Source organism: Alosa pseudoharengus, unplaced genomic scaffold, assembly GCF_046254945.1.
Source record: "Alosa pseudoharengus isolate Yale_2024_CS ecotype anadromous, Long Island Sound unplaced genomic scaffold, YU_APseudo_1.1 YU_APseudo_1.1_scf_16, whole genome shotgun sequence".
NCBI lineage: Eukaryota > Metazoa > Chordata > Actinopteri > Clupeiformes > Clupeidae > Alosa > Alosa pseudoharengus.
In genome coordinates this window covers 14,053,618-14,079,731 of record NW_027468630.1, presented here as the reverse complement: position 1 = coordinate 14,079,731, position 26,114 = coordinate 14,053,618, and the positions used below count along the sequence as shown (strand labels likewise).

General features: G+C 41.7%; 3 protein-coding genes across 10 annotated transcripts in view; all 3 read right to left on the bottom strand.

The window, feature by feature from the left end:
• The window catches only part of LOC143125568 (junctional adhesion molecule A-like), a 39,469-nt gene extending 25,224 nt beyond the window's left edge, over positions 1-14,245 (bottom strand). Inside the window, exons 1-3 of one of the 4 annotated variants that reach the window (XM_076287158.1) lie at positions 14,096-14,245; positions 12,410-12,742; positions 6,559-6,813 (exon numbers count right to left, since the gene is read on the bottom strand). In XM_076287158.1, the coding sequence (XP_076143273.1) occupies positions 6,559-6,813; positions 12,410-12,731 (577 nt within the window). In that variant the 5' untranslated portion in view covers positions 12,732-12,742; positions 14,096-14,245. Of the gene's footprint in view, positions 1-6,558; positions 6,814-12,409; positions 12,743-13,755; positions 13,923-14,095 lie in introns of those variants that run through there. The other 3 variants (XM_076287168.1, XM_076287161.1, XM_076287159.1) reach the window with 3 other exon arrangements.
• Positions 14,246-17,184: 2,939 nt separating this feature from the next.
• Positions 17,185-22,506, bottom strand: LOC143125567 (uncharacterized). 5 transcript variants are annotated; one of them, XM_076287154.1, is made up of 6 exons: positions 22,335-22,506; positions 20,999-21,331; positions 19,918-20,172; positions 19,419-19,493; positions 18,059-18,172; positions 17,185-17,807 (listed from the first exon to the last, which is right to left on the bottom strand). In XM_076287154.1, the coding sequence occupies exons 1-6, from the start codon at positions 22,402-22,404 to the stop codon at positions 17,755-17,757; spliced, it is 900 nt and encodes a 299-aa protein (XP_076143269.1). In that variant the 5' UTR covers positions 22,405-22,506; the 3' UTR covers positions 17,185-17,754. The 5 variants fall into 5 exon arrangements, with proteins under 5 accessions (XP_076143269.1, XP_076143267.1, XP_076143270.1 ...); XM_076287152.1 differs by having other exon boundaries at positions 17,185-17,810; positions 22,335-22,505; XM_076287155.1 differs by having other exon boundaries at positions 17,185-17,810; positions 19,419-19,433; positions 22,335-22,505.
• Positions 22,507-22,770: 264 nt separating this feature from the next.
• Positions 22,771-26,114, bottom strand: part of LOC143125565 (uncharacterized) — a 62,291-nt gene continuing 58,947 nt past the window's right edge. The window contains exon 9 of the transcript XR_012987279.1: positions 22,771-22,832. The gene's annotated coding sequence lies outside the window, so the exon portion shown is untranslated. The remainder of the gene's footprint in view (positions 22,833-26,114) is intronic.

Below are 26,114 nucleotides of genomic sequence, written 5' to 3'. Positions count from 1 at the left end.
AATTTCTTATTTGTCATCAGTAAAGCATTTGTTCACACAGTTATAAATAGTTTGTTCATAGTAAATAAGCTTATATCTTAAATATGTTTATACATTATTGTTAATACTTAATAAATGATGCAATAATATGTTTTTGATTAAGTAATATTTCCATTATTTAACAGTTGTTACATACACATGCACTAATGATTAGTTAGGGTGAGGATACATATTTTATAAACCACTTCTTAATACTATAATTAATAATTAACTCAGGAGTTACAAATGGTTAGTTAATGATATTTTGTGAGCTCATCTAAAGTGAGGACATTTTATGCCTTGCAACACATTTACAAATGAGTTATAAAGTTTACACTTGCATTTATTCATTTAGCCGACACTTTCACCCAAAGCGACTTACACATGTCAATGAAATTAAAGGGCAAGGCCACATTGGTTTGAACCCCCAACTTTATGGGTTACTGCATGTTAACCTGGCTCCCTATCCACTACACTACCTCTGCCCAGTGGTATTACGACAGTCAATTCAAAAATATAATATAGATATGCGTGTTTACTATGAACAAACCATTTTTAACTGTGTGTAAACATGATTTACAGATGAGAATCAATGTAGGAATAATGCTTTACAAATGAAGAATACAGCATTAAAAATAGTTTACAGATGTTTAATAACAGTGTGTAGTAGAAGAAAACAGAAACTCTTGCATAGTTGTAGGGGTTTCTATCTGGGCCAAGGTAGTGTAGTGGATAAGGAGCTGGACTAGCATGCATTAGCCTGAAAAGTTGGGGGTTCGATTCCTGGCTTTCACTGTTATGTCAATGGCCTTCAATTTAATTGACATGTGTACGTCGCTTGTCTGCTAAATGAATGAATGTGAATGTAATCTTTACAACTCAAATTGAAATTTGAAAATGTGTTGCAAGGCATAGAAAGTCCACACTTTAGATAAGCTCACAAAATATCATTAACTAACCACTTGTAACTCCTGAGTTAATCATGAATTATAGTATTAGGAAGTGGTTTATAAAATATGTATCCTCACCCTAACTAATCATTAGTGCATGTGTATATTGCATAATTTATTAAGTATTAAGAATAATTCATAAACATATTTTAGATATAGGCTTATTTACTATGAACAAACCATTTATAACTGTGTGTACAAATACTTTATTTATTAGAATTAACATAGGATGTTAATGAACAAAGCATTTTGTAATAGTTTACAACTGGTTTATAATAAGAAAATGATTTCATTATAAGTGGTTGTTTCATTACTTATTAAGTATAAATCATGTACTTACAAACATATTTTTTGGATAGGCTTATTTACTATGAATAAACCATGTATAATTGTGTGAACAAATGCTTTACTGATGATAAATTATGTATGAACAAGAAATTACTAATGATGAACAAACCATTAACTAATAAGTAACAAAGGCTTTATAAATGATGAATTGTGTGTAGTTATTATAAAGTGTTACCCAGTCATGAAATCACCATCACACACACACACACACACACACACACACACACACACACACACAATATGGCATATACTGTAGTACATAGCTTAGCATACTTAGCATATCACACACACACACACACACACAAACTCACAGGTACACACTAGGATGGCTATGGTATTTTATCCTTAAATTGAAATACACACATTCAATAAGCTATTTTATCTTACGGTTAATATGAGCATATTGAAGCATATTGGAAACAACTACACTAGTAGAACTGCCACTCCCAAACACACACACACACACAAACACCAGTGAGCATCTGACCCAGAGGAAACCAGACATTAGCATGAAATCGCCAATAAACAGCAGAATTGAAGTTGTAGGTCTTCCCAAAGTGAACAGGTCTAATAACAAATAGGCTACTAGGACTGATCAGGGTCTCTATAGTGGACGGGGAATGGAGGAGTAGTCTGGTGCTGCACCTCCTCTGGACCAATGGGGAGTCACTGCATCTGCACCTCCTCTGGGCCAATGGGGAGTCACTGCATCTGCACCTCCTCTGGTGTCCTCCTCCTCCTGCGACTCGTGGAGGTCAGAGTGAGCTCCACGTCCTGGTCCTTACGCTCATCTGAGGGAGACGAGACACACCAGTTTCTCAGAGAGAAAAACACACAAATAACAAACAACAAACACATTAGTGCAGGAACAGTCTAGCCGCTCTCTAGGTCTGTACGCTCACCTGGAGGATGAGGTGTCTGTTTCAGGTGTGTAGAAAACAGAAGATGAAATGTGTAATGTGTACGCTGACCTGGAGTGTGTGATCACGTGTGGTGTAAATGTAGTAGATGAGAAAAGTGTGTACTGTGTGTATTCTGACCTGAAGATGTGTAATTCTGCATAATGTGTGTAATGTCTGACCTGGAGTGTGTGATGTCCTGTTTCTTATGTAGAGGTAATACCCTCCCACCAGCAGTGATGTGAGGATGATGTCTGCCAGCCACACACTGATGAACACTGGAGAAATACCTCCTGCAGACAGCAACATTATCACAAATAATATCATCAATACAAACAGTAGTTGTTGCATTGTGTGTGACATGCCCATTTGTTTTCCAACCACAGCCTGTTAAGACCCTATTTTAGAGCCTCTTGTGTTTGTGTTGCTGCTAAGGGGCCTGGGGAGTGTGTGTGCACAAGTGTGTGTGTGTGTGTGTGTGTGTGTGTGTGTGTGTGTTGGGTGGCGTCTCTCTCCCTGAGCTGCATATGAGACCAGTGGAGGAACTGTGTGTCCAGTGGGACTGATCCTGCAGACATTTCAAACACAGCGCACTTCTACTGAAAACTACAAGGCAGCATGTTGTCAGTTTAGTTTAAAAGATATCACCATGACGGGAAGAAAGTTTGTGAAAGTGTGGAATTCACTGTGGAACAGTCACTGAGAAAGTGTAAAACTGTCACTGACCAGAACATCCAAACAGCAGAGGTAAGGAAACAGCACCTGTAGCTAGGGTGACCAGATTTGGGTTTGTGAAAAAGAGGACACTTCAGTGGGGGGGGGGGGGCTATGTATGATAATGAGCTTGATTGGCTGGCCCAACGCTAACAGAAAAACCTGCCTCAAAAGACTATTTTGAACACTTGAAAGTTTTCAATATTTGGATGGCAACCCATCTTTAATGTTGCATATCTCTAAATTTGATCCAAGGTGTTTCTGAAAATACAAACTGAATCTTTTACAGTAGCTCAGCCTAGCTCTATAATTTTGAACAATCTGTTTTAGAGCTTAATAATCCTGACCTGTGAAAACAGTTGTGTTGATGGGGACTGATGTGGATATGTTGTCCATTTTTTTTATATCTATTCAATCATGTCTGGTATAGGCCTACCTCTTTTCAATCCATTATTATTATTATTTTTTTGTAAAGAAATAGGCCAACTGAAAACAGTTGTGTTGATGGGGACTGATGTGGATATGTTGTCCATTTTTTTTATATCTATTCAATCATGTCTGGTATAGGCCTACCTCTTTTCAATCCATTATTATTATTTTTTTTTTCTAAAGAACTAGGCCTACATCTATCCCTTATGTTATGCCAACATATTTAATTCACCTGCATATAGGCTACAGTAGCCTAGATAGAGGATTATTGACATCTGCTGTTGTCAGTGTGCAGGCTATCCCTTAAAGGCAGTTTAAAGGGATAACCAAAGTGCAGTTTCCTACCCAAAGCTAGAAAGTTGCTAGGTCGGTAATCGTCCAGAGAAGGCCGCTCAGACAATGGCAGAAGTGTTCGTCATGTTATATTTTTTACAGTCTATGGTTATGAGTTGATGTGCCATCAAAATGTTTTTGGAGACGTAATGTTAAGGTCGAAAAACTCTGTCACTTTAGCTGATGAGCTCTCACCCCTCGCCGTTCGATGCTTTGCTGAATATTGTGTAGCCTGTTGGCACCTTTATTATTTGCGACCGACATGTAAGTGCCTGCTTTGCAGGTCAGGCACTCAGCTTCATGTTGATATCCACCGAGACAAAAACATGGAAATTTACGTTTTAATTCGTCAGTGAACTTACACTAAACAAGGAAGTTTGCGCTATTGAGGTGACTGACTGACCAATTAAATGTTTGAGATTATATCGACCAATGACAGTAGCTAAGGTCAGGCTCAACCAGGGGGTCAAGAGCGTGCTTCGGCATGTTAGCATACGCCATTTTCAAATATGGCGCTGCATGGAGCATTTGGAACCAGCTCCATGCACGAAAATCCGTGTTGGGCACGAGCTCTCATGCGCGTACATGTTGGTGGGCGGGTACCTATCCGGCGGCTACAGCCAAACGTTATTCAGTGCGTATTTCTTGAGGATCCTATGAGAAGACGTGCATATTATGGTTGTTTATCCATCATATGACAAATAAACAAATAAAGAAAATTGTATTGATCTTGTTTCGTTGTTGTTTGTCCCGAACAAACGTAGCCTAAACATGATTAAAGACAATAAATTACACAACAGCGGCATAAAGACCTCTCAACCTATAGCCGCCCTCTTTGGAGCTTGCCAGAGGCTGAAGCACTAGGCTACTACATTTAAACACAATTATTGCCGCGAGGCATTCCAGCCTATGAATTTAATAAAAAGTAAACCATGCATAATTTAAAAAAAAAACTCAATTTAGGCTAATAATAAGGATTCCATTAGAGCACAGCGCACGTTCAATGAATGAAAAAGGCCTTGTCTCGCAATAAACAGCTGGAAATTCCAACACTTTTTCAACTACACGAAACTTTACAGTGATCATCAAATACCCTCTATATTTAAATGCCCATCAGCCTCAACATTTAACTATATAATAAAAGTCAAAAAGTAAATTAAATCCCATACCAAAACCGAAAATCGTCTGCGTTTGATAGCCTGGTATGCCGCTCCAAACAAAACACATGTCTCACAATAACGTACAATGTAAGAAATAAAGGTCTGCCTCGAATAAGCATACCTCAAATAAATACCTGTGCTTTGCAGCCTAAGTAAATAGCAGACCCTGGACATAATTTAGGATTTACGGAAATGCAATCATACAATGTTGGACGCCTGGCGATGCTCTGGCCGTCTACTGTGCCTCTGACACCGCTGACTCCACAGGTGAGCACGAAGATTGGACGTCGTGGATGCGTAAGTAAACTGTTTTTTGCTGAGTCCGCAGACAACATTCTCTTTAACCGTTACTTTACCATCTGCGGTGTACAACTCAAAGTAAAGACTCCACATTTTAGATGAGTTGGGGACATAATTGTCCGCTCAGGCTGACCGTTTTGTGCGTTATCTTCAATACTATCTTCAATATTATTTTCAAAACAGGGTGGCTATTGAGGGCTCTGGCTCCAGTCATTATTGAGGCTACTGGCTATTATTGGCTTGATTTGGTCATGGGCCAACGCTAGAATACGTTTAGAGCACCCGCTATGAGATGGCAAACAATAAAATAAAAAACAAACTAATCATAGACTGTAAAAATGCGCTACACTTGGCACTAAAAACCGAATAGTTTATTTATAGTTCGACTACGGATATTTCACGTCAAGTTCGAATGCATATTTGCAGCAGGACAGCAAGCAGACAGCTCCTAGTTAGAGCCGCTGTGTTATCCAATGAAATTAAGTTGCGCTTCAGGGCGACTCCACTTGCGCGTTCCCGAGCAACTCCCGAGCAACTTTTTCTTCTTCTTGTTATGAGGCAAGGACTTTATGTGCATCTCTTACTGGAGGATGACACTCTTTTTACAGAATATCCAATAAAAATCGACGTTGGTCCATGCGTCATTTCCAGCTTTGTAACTGGCGCATGGTCAGAGTCGACTGGCGCTGGATCTGAACCCCAGTGTTCAAGATGGCGTTGACTAAGAATTGGCCAGATTTACTAGCCTAGCCTCCACCATTCATTTGTATGGAGGGCGGGACTTAGTCACTCTCTCCAGTTATATATAATACCTCCATGGGCTCAACACCCCACACTTTCCACTCAATGCAAAGCGAACTGTAGTGGGAGGGCGTGACTAGTATGTGAATGAAAGACATAGATATCCATGAATGAAACATGAATGAAAGAGAGAGCAATGCAAATTCGCTGTGAACACGTTTGAGGCTAGAATAAACAAAATCCCGGACGACTTTGAAATTCCGCCCGGACACATTTTTAGGTTTCAAAAAGAGGACATGTCCGGGCAAAAGAGGACGTCTGGTCACCCTACCTGTAGCACCATATGTGACTGAAACACTGAAACAACGACAGATGATCAAATAAACATTATTATCATTGCAATTATCACTACATACCAAATTATTTTGATGTGATATTGAATGCTATTTGATTTCACCTTCTCTGGTCAACCTTTTAAGCATAGATACTTATGTGCATCACCTGTTAGTATTCCATTATCTTATAACCAATCAGAGTTGTGGACATCATGGCATTTACATGAGCTTGCCCCAGAGCAGAATCATTATTGACCTGCCTGATGTCTGTATTACGGATTATAGAGATAATCATGATTACTGTAAATCACTCAGGTGTGAAGTCACTGACCAGAGCAGAGCTCCATCAGTCTGGTGGTGTGTGTGCTGCTGACGTGGTTCCTGACGCTGCAGGTGAGTTGTCCAGTCACATCCCCCCTCAGCAGGAGAGTCTGGTTATCTGAACTGAGATCAGCATCAGTTTCACCCAGAGGCCTCCCATCCAGAGACCAGCTGTACTGAGGACTGTCCCCATTGGAGGAGCACATCACACTCCTCTCCCCATTGGCTGAGCTGCTGATTGACAGGTCCACACTAGACACAGGAGCTGAGGGGGGGAAGGTATTATATGCAAATGCTTTCAATGAGCTAAGAATGAAGAACTGGATTTGAGACCTTTTATTTAAAAGAAACTTTATAGACATGTTTGAATGTGGACAGAAAGTGTTGGATCAGATTGAAAGTGACAATATTGGGTATTTGTACTAAACATGCATATGATGTACTGTAATTAGTGACCATGATGAATTAGGTCAGTGTTTTTCAAGCACTGTGCCGGGGCACACTAGTGTGCTGTGAGAGATCATCAGGTGTGCCGCAGAAAATTACCCAAATGTCACTCACTGGTCCAGAAAAGCAACTGTTGCATCAAAGAATTTATAACCACATGCTCTCATTGATTGTATTATTGCACTATTTGTGGCATGCAGGCATTGTACCACGGGGGCCCCATATCCAGTATTCACAGAATCATCACATATCCAGTTTATAACAACAATTAAATTAGATATAGTCACCTACAAATGAAACAGAGGCCATAATAAGGTGTTGTGTAGTGTAGTGTAGTGTAGTGTAGTGTGCTGTTGTGTAGTGTTGTGTAGTGTAGTGTAGTGTAGTGTAGTGTGCTGTTGTGTAGTGTTGTGTGCTGTAGTGTAGTGTAGTGTAATGAAACAGAGGGCGCTTGTTTTATTGAGCAGGTCTTGCATAGAAGCCATAATAAGGCCATATCTGTGTATTATTTGAAATTTTAGGCTATGGTATGTTTATTTTTTCTTCACACAGGATGTTAGTGTACCGTGGGACATTTTAAGTGTCAAAAGTGTGCCGTGGCACAAAAAAGGTTGAAAAACACTGAATTAGGTAAAGACTTGGGGCTGTATTTTGGGCCACCAGCGCATGGCGTAATACTCGTTATTCACCCGCGGAAAGTTGAATTCGCTATTTTGCATGTTTATTTTTTAAACATTGCGACCAGGGGTGTGGCAATTAACAACCTAGGGAGGGGCCTGGCGCGTTGTCTAAAAAACGCTATCATACACCACCTAAACCTGGTCAGAAGTCAATGGAGAGTTGTTCATATGCTATTTTAAGGGCGCATGTCAACAGTCATATTGGCAGGTGCACGCACCATCCTTCTATCATTCATGAAAGCACACCAGCGCACGTCCATGCAAAGCATTACAAATTGCACGATTACAATGGGAAACATAATTAGAATAAAGATATTACGAAATACTGTACATCTCATGATGAGTAGTTATTCACCATCATTTGCAAATTGGTAATGACGGTTAAAAGTGATTAGGGGAAAGGCGAGAGACACGTATGGAACACAGCTGAAGACGCACTGTCACGAGATATAAGCAACTCCTCTGCAGGATAAATGTTGTTTTATTCAGTCATTTGAGCAATATAGGGTAAGTGTTGCTTTTTCCAGCCTATGTTTTCGATGGTAACCCATTGTCAGTCAATAGTGAAAGTAACTGCATATAACTTACTTCGTTGACTGACACCTTGGTGATGTTAGTTTCACTTTGCCAATGAGTTCAAATAATAGACGAGTGCAAATGCGTGAAGGCTATGCTAGGTTTTAGTAATGCATGGTTTAAGAATGACTATTTCATACGGTCTCGCAAGCAGCCTCCTTCAAATGCGCCGTTGAATGCCAAAATACCGATGCATTTATTTGACATATCGCGGGTTGCGCCGTTAAAGGGAATGACCGATGTCATTCTCATTGGTTTAAAATGATGTTACGCCCCAAACACACCCATATGACTGATTAAAAGACCTAGGAACACCTTGTTACACCATGCGCTCCACTTTTGATAACAAAACCCCTCCCAATGTGAACTGGACATCCTACTAAATTTGAATAGACTTTTGACGAGTGACGATGCACTTTAGAATGTCATGATAGGGCCCATAATGTGTAGAATATAATTTGAAGTGTTTGATATGTTGTATGCTGACTGTCTTGTAAATTTTGTAAATATTGTAATTTATGAACACTAGTGTTTCTGTAATCGTCTTGATGATAGGCTCCCTTTGTATGTTGTGGTTATGTGCATCATAATTGATTGTGTGGACCTGGCTTGATTACACACCTGGTGAGATACCCAGAGTGCCCTTGATTGACACCTGGTGCTTTAAGACTGGATTTGCTAATGTCCACATTATAAACTTGCGCCTTTATCACGTCAACTGAGAGTCGTCTATTGTCTGCCACCCTTTTTGAAACTCTCATCCACTGCACTGTGTCCTTATAGACCCCTTAGTTATGCACATGGCCATGTTTGTTCAGGGTGTCCACCAGATACCAGGGTCCCTACCCCAGACTGCTCCCTTAACCCACATCACAGGACTGGCTGAGATCACAGTCTGGACTTTCTCCATCTCTGGCCCCTCCATGGTGGATCAAGTGAGCACATGTTATGAGAGCAGGAGTGTCCCTCTTCACCTTCTCTCCAACCCCAACACAACATCTCCCCAGTAATACTGTACAAATCATTCAACTTAACAGTAATACAACCCATTAATGAACTAGATGTACCGCAGAGCGGTACAAAATATGACCGCCGCCGCAGTCCAGCACATGTTTTCCTCAAAAATAAGTCACGCTGAAAGGCATATATGATTCTAACTGTCTCACTAAATTGCATTATGCACACTCAATTCTCACTGGTATCTGCTAGACAACAAGTACCAAAACATGATTAGCTCATAGATTTCACATGTAATATACATTTTATACAACCCCACCCCCATCTTGCATGTTCATAATTCTGAGAAATTCTTGAATTGTGTGCATGTGTGCGTGTACATGTTTATGTTTATGTGTGTGTGGGTGTGTGGGTGGGTGTGTGTGCGTGCATGTGTGTGTTTGCCTGTTTATGTGCCTGTGTGTGTGCATGTGCATGCATGCGTATATATGTCTACTGTGTGAGTATGTGTCATACGTAGGATTACTGTGAATGTGTGTGTGTGCGTGTGTATCTGTTTATGCACATGTGTGCATATGGAATGGGTTTACATGACCCCTGGAGGCAAACATACGCAAAAACTTGGTCATCCTAGGCCCTACGGTTCTCAAGATATTCACAGAAAACTGTGTCTGCCCTACCCTCCTTTCGGGGGGTCCAGTCCAGCGGGGGGGCTACAGATCAAAACGAAAAGCGATGGTTCCATGCTATCCATGTGGGGTTACATGCCCACCAAGTTTCGTGTACCCCGGTCTTTCAGTGTCCCGGGAATCCTTGTTGGTGTACGGTCACTAAATGTACACATAAATTATTTTATTGTAAGGCCCCCCATGAACGAAAGTCCACGAAAGTCCACGGCATGCATTCGGAGGGTGTCATAATGATCCTACACTTTCAATTTCGTGCAGTTTTGACCATGTCAGCCAGAGATATTGTGATGAAAACACCTAATGTTTTGCTTTTTAATTTTTAACTAGGTGGCGCTATACATGAAATAAGTGGTAATGGGATAGGTTGACATGCCCCCTTAAGACCAACATACAAAAAAAAGGTGGACCTCCTAGGCCAGCCATCACCAAATGGCGGACCGCGGTCCGAGTCCGGACCGTGACGTGATCCTATCCGGACCCAGACCATAATAGCCTAATTTAGATTTTCACGTAAGATTTCAAAGCTGCGCTAAATGTTTCGTTGGTTAGGATAACAGCATTTACTTCAGGAACCATCATTTCTCTTGCTGCTACTCAGCCAGTAAAATCTGTGAATTCTGATAAAGTCGAGTCAGTGAGTAAAGTAGCCTACTATGAAGAGACTGCCTGAAACGAGCGAGGATAGAAGTGGGACGAGAAACAATCAGATGGATAGGCCTATCTAAGTTAACGATAAGTAGGCCTAAGTTATTTTCAAATCATCGATTGCTCAAAAAGGAGAAAGCTAGACAGCGAGAACGGGGCTTTATATAACGATACGGGGGGCAATACCACGGAAAACTGTCACGTCCGTAACGCCAACTAAATATGGATGTGACAGTTTTTGCTCGGAATTGCCCTGGACCTCTTCTGAGACAGGCGATTTTAAGCGCCAATTTGAAGCATCTCTACTAGACAAAGCATTTTGAGCAAGCATAGGGTAGGCTAGGCCCATTCAACAGTGAACTGAGACCACAGAATATTTTACGATTTAAGAAGGCAATATGATTGATCCACAACAATCTAGTTAAGCCTACATGCATTCACTGCCCAACAACGTGATATTCCTCGGTTTCCAGGATTTCGGGTCAACATAAAAAAAAAAACTAAAAAAATTAAATTAAACTTGCTGATTAATGGGTTCAAGGAACCAGCTATGGAATATCCATCCTTGTCTCAGCTCAAGTTTAAGTTCACGTTAAGATCTTAAAAATAGCCAAGGCTACTCAGTTTTTCTCCCCAATTAGGCTACTCTTATCTTGCCTTATTTCTCCTCATTTCGAATGTTGCCTTTAAGGCTACTTATTTTATTTCACATTAAACATTAGGCCTAGGCCTACAATCTTCTATTTCTTGAATTTCCCCTTGGGGATCAATAAATCTATCTATCTATCTATCTATCTATCTATCTACAACTAGGCTCCATCCATCCATCTTAATATTATACATACATATACATAGCCTAAACACGCACGTTAAACATTATAATGCTCCGGACCTTTGCTTGAGGAAATTTTCCATAACTGGACCTCGCTGAAGATTAATTGAATACCCCTGTCCTAGGCCCTACGGTTCTCGAGATATTCACAGAAAACTGTCTCTGGCCACCTACAGGCCAGTTGGTGTATAATAATATAAATTAATTTATTGTGTGGCCCCCCATGAACGGAATTCCACGAAACTTGGCGTGCATTCATAGGGTGTCATAATGATCCTACACTTCCAATTTCGTGCAGTTTTGACTATGTTAGGTCACAGATACCTGCGATTACAACACCTCATTTTTACTTTTTATGTGTTTAACTAGGTGGCACTATACATGAAATGAGTGGTTAGTGGTTATGGAATGGGTTGACATGGCCCCTTGAGATCAACATACAAAAAAAAAATGGTCCTCCTAAACCCTAAAAAAAAAACCATCTGACTAAACCTATATGACCGCCGCTTCACTGCGCGGCGGTCATAATAATTTATCTCCACCTGAATTGACACTGACATTCATTTTGTGATTATGTGGATGCAATTCTGGTTGGAGAGTAAAAGACACTCAGTTAAGAGTGCAGATTTCTTATGGGTCATGAAAGGATTCAAATGGCATGAAAATAAAACACATGAACATAAAATGACATGAACATGTTCTGTGAAAATGGGATCAAATCGGGATCAGCTCAGAGTTGCTCAAAGACAAACCCCTCCGTACTACTGAGTTCATATCCTGTACAGTATCTGTGTGTTCACACTTGAGGCTTGGTGGGGGAAGACAGCTCACAGTCTCTGAGTTTACTTACAGCCATTAGAGTCTGATTAGTGAACTTACTAATGTCTAACAGAGCAGATGAGGATATTTACTTTCAATCATCCACTGCACTGTGTCCTTATAGACCCCTTTGAGATCCTCACTAAACCCCTCTGTGTTACAGTGCAGGAGATGTTACATCTGTTATCACATCAGAGGAGAGATGAAGTCATTTACCTTCTATGGTCAGCTGTACTGTGTGTTCCACTTCTCTCCCTGTTGCCTCCTCAGTGATCAGCACTCTGTATGTTCCTGCGTCTCTCCTCTCTGCAGGGTTGATAATCATGGTCCCGTTATCAGGAACAAACTGCCACCTCTGGAGGACTGATGGGGTGTTGAACTCCTCATAGAACACTGACTTGGAATTTCTGAATTTAAAAACAGCTATGTCATTATAACGGAGGCTCAGCTGATGTCCTGTGGTGTTCCTCATCAGCTGCAGGGAGACAGGTCCTCTCAGAGCCCCATAACATGCAGCATTCTGAGTAGCATTGCACATGGAGTCCAGACCTGCATTAAGAGAGGAGATTCATTTTCATCATTTGAACACATCAGTATGAATGAGCTTTATTAGTTATTTTGTGTTGAACAGCCCTGTGTGTGTGACATTGTTTGGTGTGACACTGTTTGAGTCAGGGGTTCTACACTACTGTTAGCCTTATAAATCTCACTGTATATCAGGTAGAAACAGCACACTACCATTATAAATCTCACTGTATCAGGTAGAAACAGCACACTACCGTTATAAAGCTCACTGTATATCAGGTAGAATAAGCACACTACTGTAAGCTGTGATGGATCGGTGGCATCCCTCAATATGTAGAATCACATAAAGATCTCTATTGGATGACAGTAGCTGAAACACCCACACAAAATCCAACCTATTGTATCTGTATAGAAATAAACCTAAATAAGCATTCTAAATTCACCAGCAATTACTTCTGACAAATAAATGGATGAACATGTCAGCAGTTCTTAGTCTTGTGTCCATTTCAGCTCAGTTTTATTTCCTGCCGAGTTTCTTTGCATCATCCGAATAAGACTCCAGTGTGTGTCATTGTAGCAATAAGTAACGGTGGTGAGCATGTAGGTCAATTTAAACCACACAAACATTTATTATTTCATTTGGCTATATTAGCTATAGGAGCCAATTTAAGAGAATGAGTGTTTGCACAAAAGTTATCATTTTGTTTTGATTGGCTAAAATATGTAAATTCCTAATTTAATGTATGAATAAAACACAGTAGGCCTATATACTCCCTGTATGTGTGAGTAGATTATGGCTGTGAGAATATGTGAGGATCCAAATAGAGTGGGGGGTATAGAGCTTTACAGCCAGGGCTACAATACATCAGGGCTCCATGAAACTTAAAGTAGCAGTAGAATTATCTAGAAAACTCTAGCTTATTTTAACACACTTACTTACTTACTAGCTTACTCTAGCTTAACACACACACACACACACACACACACTTTAGATAGGGAGAGAGCATACAAACACACGCACACACACACACACGTACCATAAGTTGACGTAACCAGTAGGACAACAAGTCCAGTAAAAGCTCTCATCTGTGGAAGCAACACACACATTCTGACAAATACTCTCTTTCACACTCACACACACACAGGCAAGCCCATCTCTGGAGCATTTAAATGAGCCCAGAGCTGAGTACAGCCAGAGAGAGAGAGAAGAGGAAGTTTGACGTGTGTGTGTGCACACACGCACATGTGTGTGTGGGGGAAGACACTACTGCCCCATCACTGTGTACACACACACACACACTGCAGGGAAGGAACAAACCAAACCCACTAACAAACACACACATACACCCTGTGCCATCATCGCTGTCCTTTGCAGACCTGTGCGTAAACGCCTTCTTCTGGTGGCGTGTGATTGGTGGAGCCTGGCAGTCTGACCTCTCCGTACTCCACGGTGTTGTCCACTCTCGTCCTCTCCTCCTCCGTTTTTCTCCTCTTCAGGATGGATACCTCGGCATACTCCACTTCATAGATGTCACCTGCACACATACAAGCACAGAGATGTGTGTGTTTGTGACAGGTATCTTTGTGTGTGTGTGTATTTTTGTGTGTGTGTGTGTTTGAATGCCCTCACATTAACCTACTTTTATATACTCTATGTATGTGTGTGTGTGTGTGTGTGTGCGTGCGTGTGTGTTTGTGTGTGTGCGTGCGTGTGTGTGCATGTACACGTGTGTCTTTGTGTGTGTGTGTGTCTGTGTGTATGTGTGTGCATGTGTGTGTGTGTGCGTGCGTGCGTGCGTGCGTGCGTGTGTATGTACACGTGTGTCTTTGTGTGTGTGTGTGTCTGTCTGTCTGTGTGCGTCCGTGCTTGCGTGTGTATGTAAACGTGTGTGTGTGTGTGTGTCTGTGTGCGTGCGTGCGTGTGTATGTACACGAGTGTGTGTGTGTATGTGTGTCCGTGCGTGCGTGCGTGTGTATGTACACGTGTCTGTGTGTGTGTTCGTGCGTGTGTATGTACACGTGTGTGTGTGTGTGTGTGTATGTACACGTGTGTGTGTGTGTGCGTGTGTGTGTGTGCGTGCGTGCGTGTGTATGTACACGTGTGTGTGTGTGCGCGAGCGCGTTTTCTGACCTGGAAAGGAGGGCGGCTTTTTCTGCATATAAAAAATACACTAATACACTACATCCTGTGACTGGTCATCTGAGTCCATTGGAAAAGACACACACACACGCACACACACACTTTGGTAATAGTGATTATTATGTCATTGGTATTATATTCTGTAAGTGTGATTGGCACATTCATTCATTCCCTCCCTTTCCACCTCAAGCTGGTGTGTGGTTCTGCAAAATGGCTGCTCTGCATCAACCAGGTGGGTGCTACACATTGGTGGTGTTAGTGAGGTTCCCCAGGTGGGTGCTACACATTGGTGGGGGTTAGTGAGGTTCTCCAGGTGGGTGCTACACTTTGGTGGTAGTTAGTGAGGTTCCCTCTCCACAGTAAAACATTGTAAAAGTATCTACCCTGTCCTTTGACTGACACATCACACACATCACCAACAGCTCTGAACTGCATTTCTAAACTCCGCCCTTCTCTCACTCCATCTGCCAATGAGACAGTCACATATGCCTTCATCACCTCCAGGTTAGATTACTGCAACACCCTACTCATGCCTTCATCACCTCCAGGTTAGATTACTGCAACACCCTACTCATGCCTTCATCACCTGCAGGTTAGATTACTGCAACACCCTACTCATTACTACACACATTGTAAATGGTCACTTCTCATGTTTCTCTAATAATAATCTTCTGCTTCTAGTTCCTCTTTTTTATTTTCCATCACTTCACCATCACAGTGGTTAAATGTGTTCCTGAAGCTGAGGTCAGAGTAGCTGTGCCCTTACACACATACTGTAGGAGGAGACTCATTTTCACAAGAGCAAATTATTTGAGGAAAAAAATCACTATTTTTAGTTTCAATATTTATTACATGTTTACTGTGAATTTAAACTACTCTCTTGAATGAAATTATAGAAGCAAATGAAAGATAGAAGAGCTTTAAGTTTTGAGCAACAGTGTGAACATGATGTATCCAAAATGTCATATTATGGCAAAAGTGTTTATAATGTGAAGCAGCGCATGCTTAGGAGATATGTTTATGACATTTTGAATGTTGCGTGTCATTTTGCTGGAGATTTGAGGCATTTTGTATTTTGAGCGAGAAATTCTGGGTTTTATGTGTAAAGTTTTGAAAAATAGACACAGTTTTGTAAACAGTTGTAAAAGACTATACATAAGTTAATGAAGCAAAATTGCAAATAAATACTCTTCTTTTTTCACTTGAAGTTTTTGGTGTTGCAATTTGACACACACTAAAAAAGGTCACTTCTCATATTTCTCTAATAAGAATCTTCTGCTTCTAGTTCCTCTTTTTTATTTTCCATCACTTCACCATCACAGTGGTTAAATGTGTGAGTTTGTGTTGTTTGTTTGTTTATGATTATTTTAGCTCCTGGTGGTGATGTCAGTGAGTAGCTGTGCCCCACATGCCTTATATGGTCAAATACTGCAGGGCCTTCTCTGAACTGACCAACACACACACACGTTACGGTCAAATACTGTAGGGCCTTCTCTGGACTGACCAAGACACACACATGTTACGGTCAAATACTGTAGGGCTTTCTCTGGACTGATAAACACACACACACGTTATGGTCAAATGGCAGCTTCTGTGATCTGACCACAACACACATTTAGTACTTGAGTTGCACTTCAGCTGACCAACTGAGACCAGGGTGTCTGTGTGTGTGTGTGTGTGAGAGAGTGTGAGTGTGTGTGTGAGCCCTCACTCCTCCTGCTGTGAAGGAGAAAAGAGAAAAAACAGTTTCCACATCACCAGAAATCTTATTTTTCCAAAATTTTCGTCACAGGGGAGCATGCCCCGAACCCAAAAGATTTTATGTCATGGGCCCCAAATTCTCCAGCAGCACCCAACTGTATGTTTATTACAAGCATTATTGACTGTTTAGCTGGAATGATGTTTTGTCCTACTATCATCCTATTTTTAAAGAGCGCTTACCTGCAGGCATGTAGGGCTACAGGCTTTCTACTGGAGTTAGCATGTTTACTACAGACATTACAGTAACATATACTGGATGGATGGATGAATGGATGGATGATTCTACTGAATGTGTCTTTTCAGCGTTCTCTTCCTGCTGCAGTACCTCCACTTCAGAGCTGTCATATGTGGGCCTGTTCAGCCATCAAATGGACCTGTCTGATCTCACACTGCAGTGCTGCCCCCTACTGGTCATACCATGGAAGATATTCTGCCCTGATAGAGCTACAGTTCACAAACAACTTTTCTTTTAGTATCCAATTCACACACAAACACAGATACACACTAGGATGTATTACACACACACACACACACACACACACACATACACACACACACAGCTGAGAACAGTGCACATCATGCATTCTCTGCTCTTGGCCTCTTCAGCTGTTTATTTGAGTTGACATCAACAGAGAATCATCCAGTGCAATACTATACTGTACATACACAGATGTGAAAAGATAACAGTCATGCAATCACTATCACACACACACACACACACACACATACAGCAGGTACACACTAGGATGGCTTTGTCATTTTGTTTATATATCATTCAATTGAAATACACAAAATAAGCTATTTTATCTTAAGGTTAATATGAGCATATTGAAGCATATTGGAAACAACTGCACTAGTAGAACTGCTACTCCCAACCACACACACACACACACACACACACACACAAGCACCAGTGAGCATCTGACCCAGAGAAAACCAGACAATAGCATGAAATTGGCAATGAACAGCAGAACTGAAGTTGGAGCTCTTCCCAAACGGGTCTAGTAACAAGTAGGCACTATGACTGATCAGGGTCTCTATAGTCAATGGGGAATGGAGTAGTAGTCTGGTGCTGTACCTCTTCTGGACCAATGGGGAGAAACTGCATCTGCACCTCCTCTGGGCCAATGGGGAGTCACTGCACCTGCACCTCCTCTGGTGTCCTTGTGGAAGTCGGAGTGAGCTCCACTTCTAAGAGAGAAAAATACAACAACACATTAGTGCAGGAACAGTCTAGCCGCTCTCTAGAAGGTCTGTACGCTCACCTGGAGGATGAGGTGTCTTGTTTCAGGTGTGTAGAAAACAGAAGATAAAATGTCTAACATGTACAGTGACCTGGAGTGTGTGATCACATGTGGTGTAAAGGTAGTAGACAAGAAAAGTGAGTATCGTCTGTAATCCGAACTGTGTAATTCTGCATAATGTGTGTAATTTCTGACCTGGAGTGTGTGATGTCCTGTTTCTTATGTAGAGGTAATACCCTCCCACCAGCAGTGATGTGAGGATGATGATCTCTGCCAGCCACACACTGATGAACACTGGAGAAATACCTCCTGCAGACAGCAACATTATCACAAATAATATCAATAAAAACAGTAATTGTTGCATTGCGTGTGATATGCCCATTTGTTGTCCAACAACAGCCTGTTAAGACCCTTTTTTAGAGCCTCTTGTGTTTGTGTTGCTGCTAAGGGGCCTGGCTGGATACTGACAACACACACATGCATACACACAGACACACACACACATGCATACACACAGACACACACATGCATACATAAACATACACACACACACACACACACACACACACTTTATTAAGCTCCTGGTGTGTTCATTAAAGGAGAAATCTAGTGAGTTTTCCTATAGATCTCCTCTCAAGGTCACCGAGTGTCAGCACGAGTGTAGCTCGAGATGCTACAGCCAGCAGCTACAGTGCTACCCTATGGGGGCATGTACATGAGCTATAGTGCTACACTATGGGGGCATGTACATGGCAGCTACAGCGCTATGGGGGCATGTACATGGCAGCTACACTATGGGGGCATGTACATGGGGCAGCTACAGCACTATGGGGGCATGTACATGGGGCAGCTACAGTGCTACCCTATGGGGGCATGCACATGAGCTACAGTGCTACCCTATAGGGGCATGTACATGGCAGCTACAGCACTACACTATGGGGGCATGTACATGGCAGCTACAGCACTACACTATTGGGGCACATACATGGGGCAGCTACAGCACTATGGGGGCATGTACATGGCAGCTACAGAACTACACTATGGGGGCATGTACATGGGGCAGCTACAGCACTATGGGGGCATGTACATGGCAGCTACAGCACTACACTCTGGGGGCATGTACATGGGGCAGCTACAGCGCTATGGGGGCATGTACATGGCAGCTACAGTGCTACACTATGGGGGCATGTACATGAGCTACAGTGCTACACTATGGGGGCATGTACATGGCAGCGACAGTGCTACACTATGGGGGCATGTACATGAGCTACAGTGCTACACTATGGGGGCATGTACATGGCAGCTACACTATGGGGGCATGTACATGGCAACTACAGCACTATGGGGGCATGTACATGAGCAGCTACAGTGCTACACTATGTGGGCATGTACATGGGGCAGCTACAGTGCTATGGGGGCATGTACATGGGGCATCTACAGTGCTATGGGGGCATGTACATGGGGCAGCTACAGCACTATGGGGGCATGTACACTATGGGGCCATGAACATGGCAGCTACAGCAGTAATAGCAGCAAAGTGAGATGACCGTCTTACCTGAGACTGGGCACTCTGTGTGGGCAGAAGGGAGGGTGTGGTTAGCTGGTGTGACAGACACAGTGGTGGAGGCACCTGAAAGGAAACAGCACCTGTAGCACCATATGTGACTGAAACGCTCCCTCCAGCAGAGGGCGCAAACATCTTACAAACATGCTGCATGTGTTTAATAGATGGTAAAGGCTGTCATAATACATATAGACGACAGATGATCAAATAAACAATTTATCATTGCAATAATCACTACATACCAAATTATATTGATGTGATATTGAATGCTATTTGATTTCACCTTCTCTGGTCAACCTTTTAAGCATAGATACTTATGTGCATCACCTCACCTGTTAGTATTCCATTATCTTACAACCAATCAGAGTTGTGGACATCATGGCATTTACATGAGCTTGCCCCAGAGCAGAATCATTATTGACCTGCCTGATGTCTGTATTACAGAGGTAATCATGATTACTGTAAATCACTCAGGTGTGAAGTCACTGACCAGAGCAGAGCTCCATCAGTCTGGTGGTGTGTGTGCTGCTGACGTGGTTCCTGACGCTGCAGGTGAGTTGTCCAGTCACATCCCCCCTCAGCAGGAGAGTCTGGTTATCTGAACTGAGATCAGCATCAGCTTCACCCAGAGGCCTCCCATCCAGAGACCAACTGAACTGAGGACTATCCCCATTGGAGGAGCACCTTACACTCCACTCCCCATTGGCTGAGCAGCTGATTGACAGGTCCACATCAGACACAGGAGCTGGAGAAGGGGAGGAACCACAGTGAGGATCAGAATGTAGTTATGCACATGGCCATGTTTGTTCAGGGTGTCCACCAGAGACCAGGGTTCCTACCCCAGACTGCTCCCTTAACCCACATCACAGGACTGGCTGAGATCACAAGTCAGACTGACATCACAGTCTGGACTTTCTCCATCCCTGGGCCCTCCATGGTGGATCAAGTGACCACATGTTATGAGAGCAGGAGTGTCCCTCTCCACCTTCTCTCCAACCCCAACACTACATGCCCCCCAGTAATACTGTACAATTCATTCAACTTAACAGTAATACAACCCATTAATGAATAATTTATCTCGACCTGAATTGACACTGACATTCATTTTGTGATCATGTGGATGCAATTCTGGTTGGAGAGTAAAAGACACTCAGTTAAGGGTGCAGATTTCTTATGGGTCATGAAAGGATTCAAATGGCATGAAAATAAAACACATGAACATAAAATGACATGAACATGTTCTGTGAAAATGGGATCAAATCATGATCAGCTCAGAGTTGCTCAAAGACAAATCCCTCCGTACTACTGAGTTCATATCCTGTATCTGTGTGTTCACACTTGAGGCTTGGTGGGGGAAGACAGCTCACACTCTCTGAGTTTACTTACAGCCATTAGAGTCTGATTACTAAACTTATTAATGTCTAACAGAGCAGATGAGGATATTTACTTTCAATCATCCACTGCACTGTGTCCTTATAGACCCCTTTGAGATCCTCACTAAACCCCTCTGTGTTACAGTGCAGGAGATGTTACATCTGTTATCACATCAGAGGAGAGATGAAGTGATTTACCTTCTATGGTCAGCTGTACTGTGTGTTCCACTCCTCTCCCTGTTGCCTCCTCAGTGATCAGCACTCTGTATGTTCCTGCGTCTCTCCTCTCTGCAGGGTTGATAATCATGGTCCCGTTATCAGGAACAAACTGCCACCTCTGGAGGACTGATGGGGTATAGAACTCCTCATAGAACAGTGACTTGGAATTTCTGAATTTAAAAACAGCTATGTCATTATAACGGAGGCTCAGCTGATGTCCTGTGGTGTTCCTCATCAGCTGCAGGTAGACAGGTCCTCTCAGAGCCCCATAACATGCAGCATCCTGAGTAGCATCACACATGGAGTCCAGACCTGCATTAAGAGAGGAGATTCATTTTCATCATTTGAACACATCAGTATGAATGAGCTTTATTAGTTATTTTGTGTTGAACAGCCCTGTGTGTGTGACATTGTTTGGTGTGACACTGTTTGAGTCAGGGGTTCTACACTACTGTTAGCCTTATAAATCTCACTGTATATCAGGTAGAAACAGCACACTACCATTAGAAATCTCACTGTATCAGGGAGAAACAGCACACTACCGTTATAAAGCTCACTGTATATCAGGTAGAATAAGCACACTACTGTAAGCTGTGATGGATCGGTGGCATCCCTCAATATGTAGAATCACATAAAGATCTCTATTGGATGACAGTAGCTGAAACACCCACACAAAATCCAACCTATTGTATCTGTATAGAAATAAACCTAAATAAGCATTCTAAATTCACCAGCAATGACTTCTGACAAATAAATGGATGAACATGTCAGCAGTTCTTAGTCTTGTGTCCATTTCAGCTCAGTTTTATTTCCTGCCGAGTTTCTTTGCATCGTCTGAATAAGACTCCAGTGTGTGTCATTGTAGCAATAAGTAACGGTGGTGAGCATGTAGGTCAATTTAAACCACACAAACATTTATTATTTCATTTGGCTATATTAGCTATAGGAGCCAATTTAAGAGAATGAGTGTTTGCACAAAAGTTATAATTTTGTTTTGATTGGCTAAAATATGTAAATTCCTAATTTAATGTATGAATAAAACACAGTAGGCCTATATACTCCCTGTATGTGTGAGTAGATTATGGCTGTGAGAATATGTGAGGATCGATCCAAATAGAGTGGGGGGTATAGAGCTTTACAGCCAGGGCTACAATACATCAGGGCTCCATGAAACTTAAAGTAGCAGTAGAATTATCTAGAAAACTTATTTTAACACACACTAGCTTACTCTTAACACACACACACACACACACACACACACACACTTTAGATAGGGAGAGAGCATACAAACACACGCACACACACACACACTTACCATAAGTTGACGTAACCAGTAGGACAACAAGTCCAGTAAAAGCTCTCATCTGTGGAAGCAACACACACATTCTGACAAATACTCTCTTTCACACTCACACACACACAGGCAAGCCCATCTCTGGAGCATTTAAATGAGCCCAGAGCTGAGTACAGCCAGAGAGAGAGAGAAGAGGAAGTTTGACGTGTGTGTGTGCACACACGCACATGTGTGTGTGGGGGAAGACACTACTGCCCCATCACTGTGTACACACACACACACACTGCAGGGAAGGAACAAACCAAACCTACTAACAAACACACACATACACCCTGTGCCATCATCACTGTCCTTTGCAGACCTGTGCGTAAACGCCTTCTTCTGGTGGCGTGTGATTGGTGGAGCCTGGCAGTCTGACCTCTCCGTACTCCACGGTGTTGTCCACTCTCGTCCTCTCCTCCTCCGTTTTCCTCCTCTTCAGGATGGATACCTCGGCATACTCCACTTCATAGATGTCACCTGCACACATACAAGCACAGAGATGTGTGTGTTTGTGACAGGTATCTTTGTGTGTGTGTGTATTTTTGTGTGTGTGTGTGTTTGAATGCCCTCACATTAACCTATTTTTATATACTCTATGTATGTGTGTGTGTGTGTGTATGTGTGTGCGTGTGTGTGTGTGTGCGTGCGTGCGTGCGTGCGTGTGTATGTACACGTGTGTCTTTGTGTGTGTGTGTGTCTGTCTGTCTGTGTGCGTCCGTGCTTGCGTGTGTATGTAAACGTGTGTGTGTGTGAGTGTCTGTGTGCGTGCGTGCATGTGTATGTACACGTGTGTGTGTGTGTATGTGTGTCCGTGCGTGCGTGCGTGTGTATGTACACGTGTCTGTGTGTGTGTTCGTGCGTGTGTATGTACACGTGTGTGTGTGTGTGTGTGTGTATGTACACGTGTATGTGTGTGTGTGTGTGTGTGTGTGTGTGTGTGCGTGCGTGCGTGTGTATGTACACGTGTGTGTGTGTGCGCGAGCGCGTTTTCTGACCTGGAAAGGAGGGCGGCTTTTTCTGCATATAAAAAATACACTAATACACTACATCCTGTGACTGGTCATCTGAGTCCATTGGAAAAGACACACACACACGCACACACACACTTTGGTAATAGTGATTATTATGTCATTGGTATTATATTCTGTAAGTGTGATTGGCACATTCATTCATTCCCTCCCTTTCCACCTCAAGCTGGTGTGTGGTTCTGCAAAATGGCTGCTCTGCATCAACCAGGTGGGTGCTACACATTGGTGGTGTTAGTGAGGTTCCCCAGGTGGGTGCTACACATTGGTGGGGGTTAGTGAGGTTCTCCAGGTGGGTGCTACACTTTGGTGGTGGTTAGTGAGGTTCCCTCTCCACAGTAAAACATTGTAAAAGTATCTACCCTGTCCTTTGACTGACACATCACACACATCACCAACAGCTCTGAACTGCATTTCTAAACTCCGCCCTTCTCTCACTCCATCTGCCAATGAGACAGTCACATATGCCTTCATCACCTCCAGGTTAGATTACTGCAACACCCTACTCATGCCTTCATCACCTCCAGGTTAGATTACTGCAACACCCTACTCATGCCTTCATCACCTGCAGGTTAGATTACTGCAACACCCTACTCATTACTACACACATTGTAAATGGTCACTTCTCATGTTTCTCTAATAATAATCTTCTGCTTCTAGTTCCTCTTTTTTATTTTCCATCACTTCACCATCACAGTGGTTAAATGTGTTCCTGAAGCTGAGGTCAGAGTAGCTGTGCCCTTACACACATACTGTAGGAGGAGACTCAGTCATTTTCACAAGAGCAAATTATTTGGGGGAAAAAATCACTATTTTTAGTTTCAATATTTATTACATGTTTACTGTGAATTTAAACTACTCTCTTGAATGAAAATATAGAAGCAAATGAAAGATAGAAGAGCTTTAAGTTTTGAGCAACAGTGTGAACATGATGTATCCAAAATGTCATATTATGGCAAAAGTGGGTAACACTCCATAATAAGGTGCCATAATAAATAGCAAACTAGTAATTACCTAACCCTTTGTTAATTGTTACTAACATATCTATTTGGTACAAGTTAATAGTGTTTTCATTATTAATTAAATATTAGTTGTTTGCATAAAAACTGTATGTCAATCCTTTAGCAAATCTATTAACTAATATTGCATTAATATGTGATTACTAATTAGCAGTTATATCTTACATCATTTAAATGTTTAATGTTTATTTAATTTTTAATGTTTATTTACTTTATTGATCCCCAAGGGGAAATTCAAGAAAAAAACATGGAGCTACCTTGACATGTTGCCACTGTTGTCAGCGCCGGAACCGCTTGCAATAAAGTTGGCTAAGCTTAATTAATATATTAGTGGTATATAGCTATAAGCGTGGGGTCCCTTATAATAAAGTTGGTTAAGCTTAATTAATATATTAGTAATATATTACTATCAGTATGGGGAACCCTTATAATAAAGTTGGTTAAGCTTAATTAATATATTAGTAGTATATAGCTATCAGTGTGGAGCTTATCACATTTATTCTTTTAGGAAAAGTTAAAACAAAACAACAAGTAGTTCAATGGGCTATATTACATGCATCATTCCTATACCATCACTGTCAGCCCTACTAGCAAGGGAGACATGGAATGTTCAGGTGCACAGAATGACAGTTAATTAATATTCTGAGACTCACTAAACACTCACAGACGTAGACCATACGGAGGTAATGCATAAACATAATGCTAAACTGAATGTACATTCATTTCCTGCTAGACTGAATTGCACTTTCCATGCACACTAAGCTAAACTGCTTAACTACACTGAATGCATGGAAAGTTGCTAGCGGAGTTTACAGCTAGTCACGTTAGACTCAGCGTGTATGAACTCGTGGTCATAATGAAAACATTAATAAACGTTCTCTAAGTCGCTAGAATTGCACCCAAATCTTAAAAATACATGTAAAGTAACATAATAGAGGTGGTATATCAAGGTTTTCAACTTAAACCACATTTCACAGTTACAAAAGTGGGGAGTGCTTTATACAGTCAACCTACACAATGCAAAGTATACCGCTTCTGATCAGCTATGGCAACAATACAAGGACAAAACGCAGCAGAACTGCAGTATAGCGTTTCTCCAAAGGGGGCTCCAAAACACCAATATCAACTAGAAAAGCATTTCCTGAAGGAAATACAGTGCATGAAAATGCAAAAAATATGATGTAAAATATCATACAGAGTAAAAACAAACTATATTGGTTGCTAGGTAGATGAGGTTTAATATAGTTGGAATGACTGAACAGTTAAATAGGTGGATAGTTTAAAAGGTTAAATTATTTGCTAGGTAGATGAGGTTTAATATAGTTGGAATGACTGAACTAGGTAGATGAGGTTTAATATAGTTGGAATGACTGAACAGTTAAATAGGTGGATAGTTTAAAAGGTTAAATTATTTGCTAGGTAGATGAGGTTTAATAGTTGGAATGACTGAACTAGGTAGATGATGTTTAATATAGCCTGGCCACAAATGCTAACTAGAATGTTAACATGCTAGCATGCTAACTATGCTAACCATGTTACTTAGTTAACTTAGCTAATCATTTTTAGCAGTTTTACTAAAAATGCTAACTAGCATGCTAACACGCTAGCATGCAACTATGTTAACCATGTTACTTAGCTAACTTAGCTAATCATTTTTAGCAGTTTAGCTAAAAATGCTAACTAGCATGTTAACATGCTAGCACGCTAACTATGCT

Excerpts from the sequence above, each read along its gene's own strand:
- LOC143125567 (XM_076287152.1), bottom strand. The coding sequence starts at position 22,404 with ATGTGTGTGTTGCTTCCACAGATGAGAGCTTTTACTGGACTTGTTGTC. Across the intron at positions 21,332-22,334 it reads ACTGGTTACGTCAACTTATG|GTCTGGACTCCATGTGTGAT; the intron begins GTAAGTGTGTGT and ends CTCTTAATGCAG. Across the intron at positions 18,173-19,418 it reads CACAGAGTGCCCAGTCTCAG|GAGGTATTTCTCCAGTGTTC; the intron begins GTAAGACGGTCA and ends TGCTGTCTGCAG.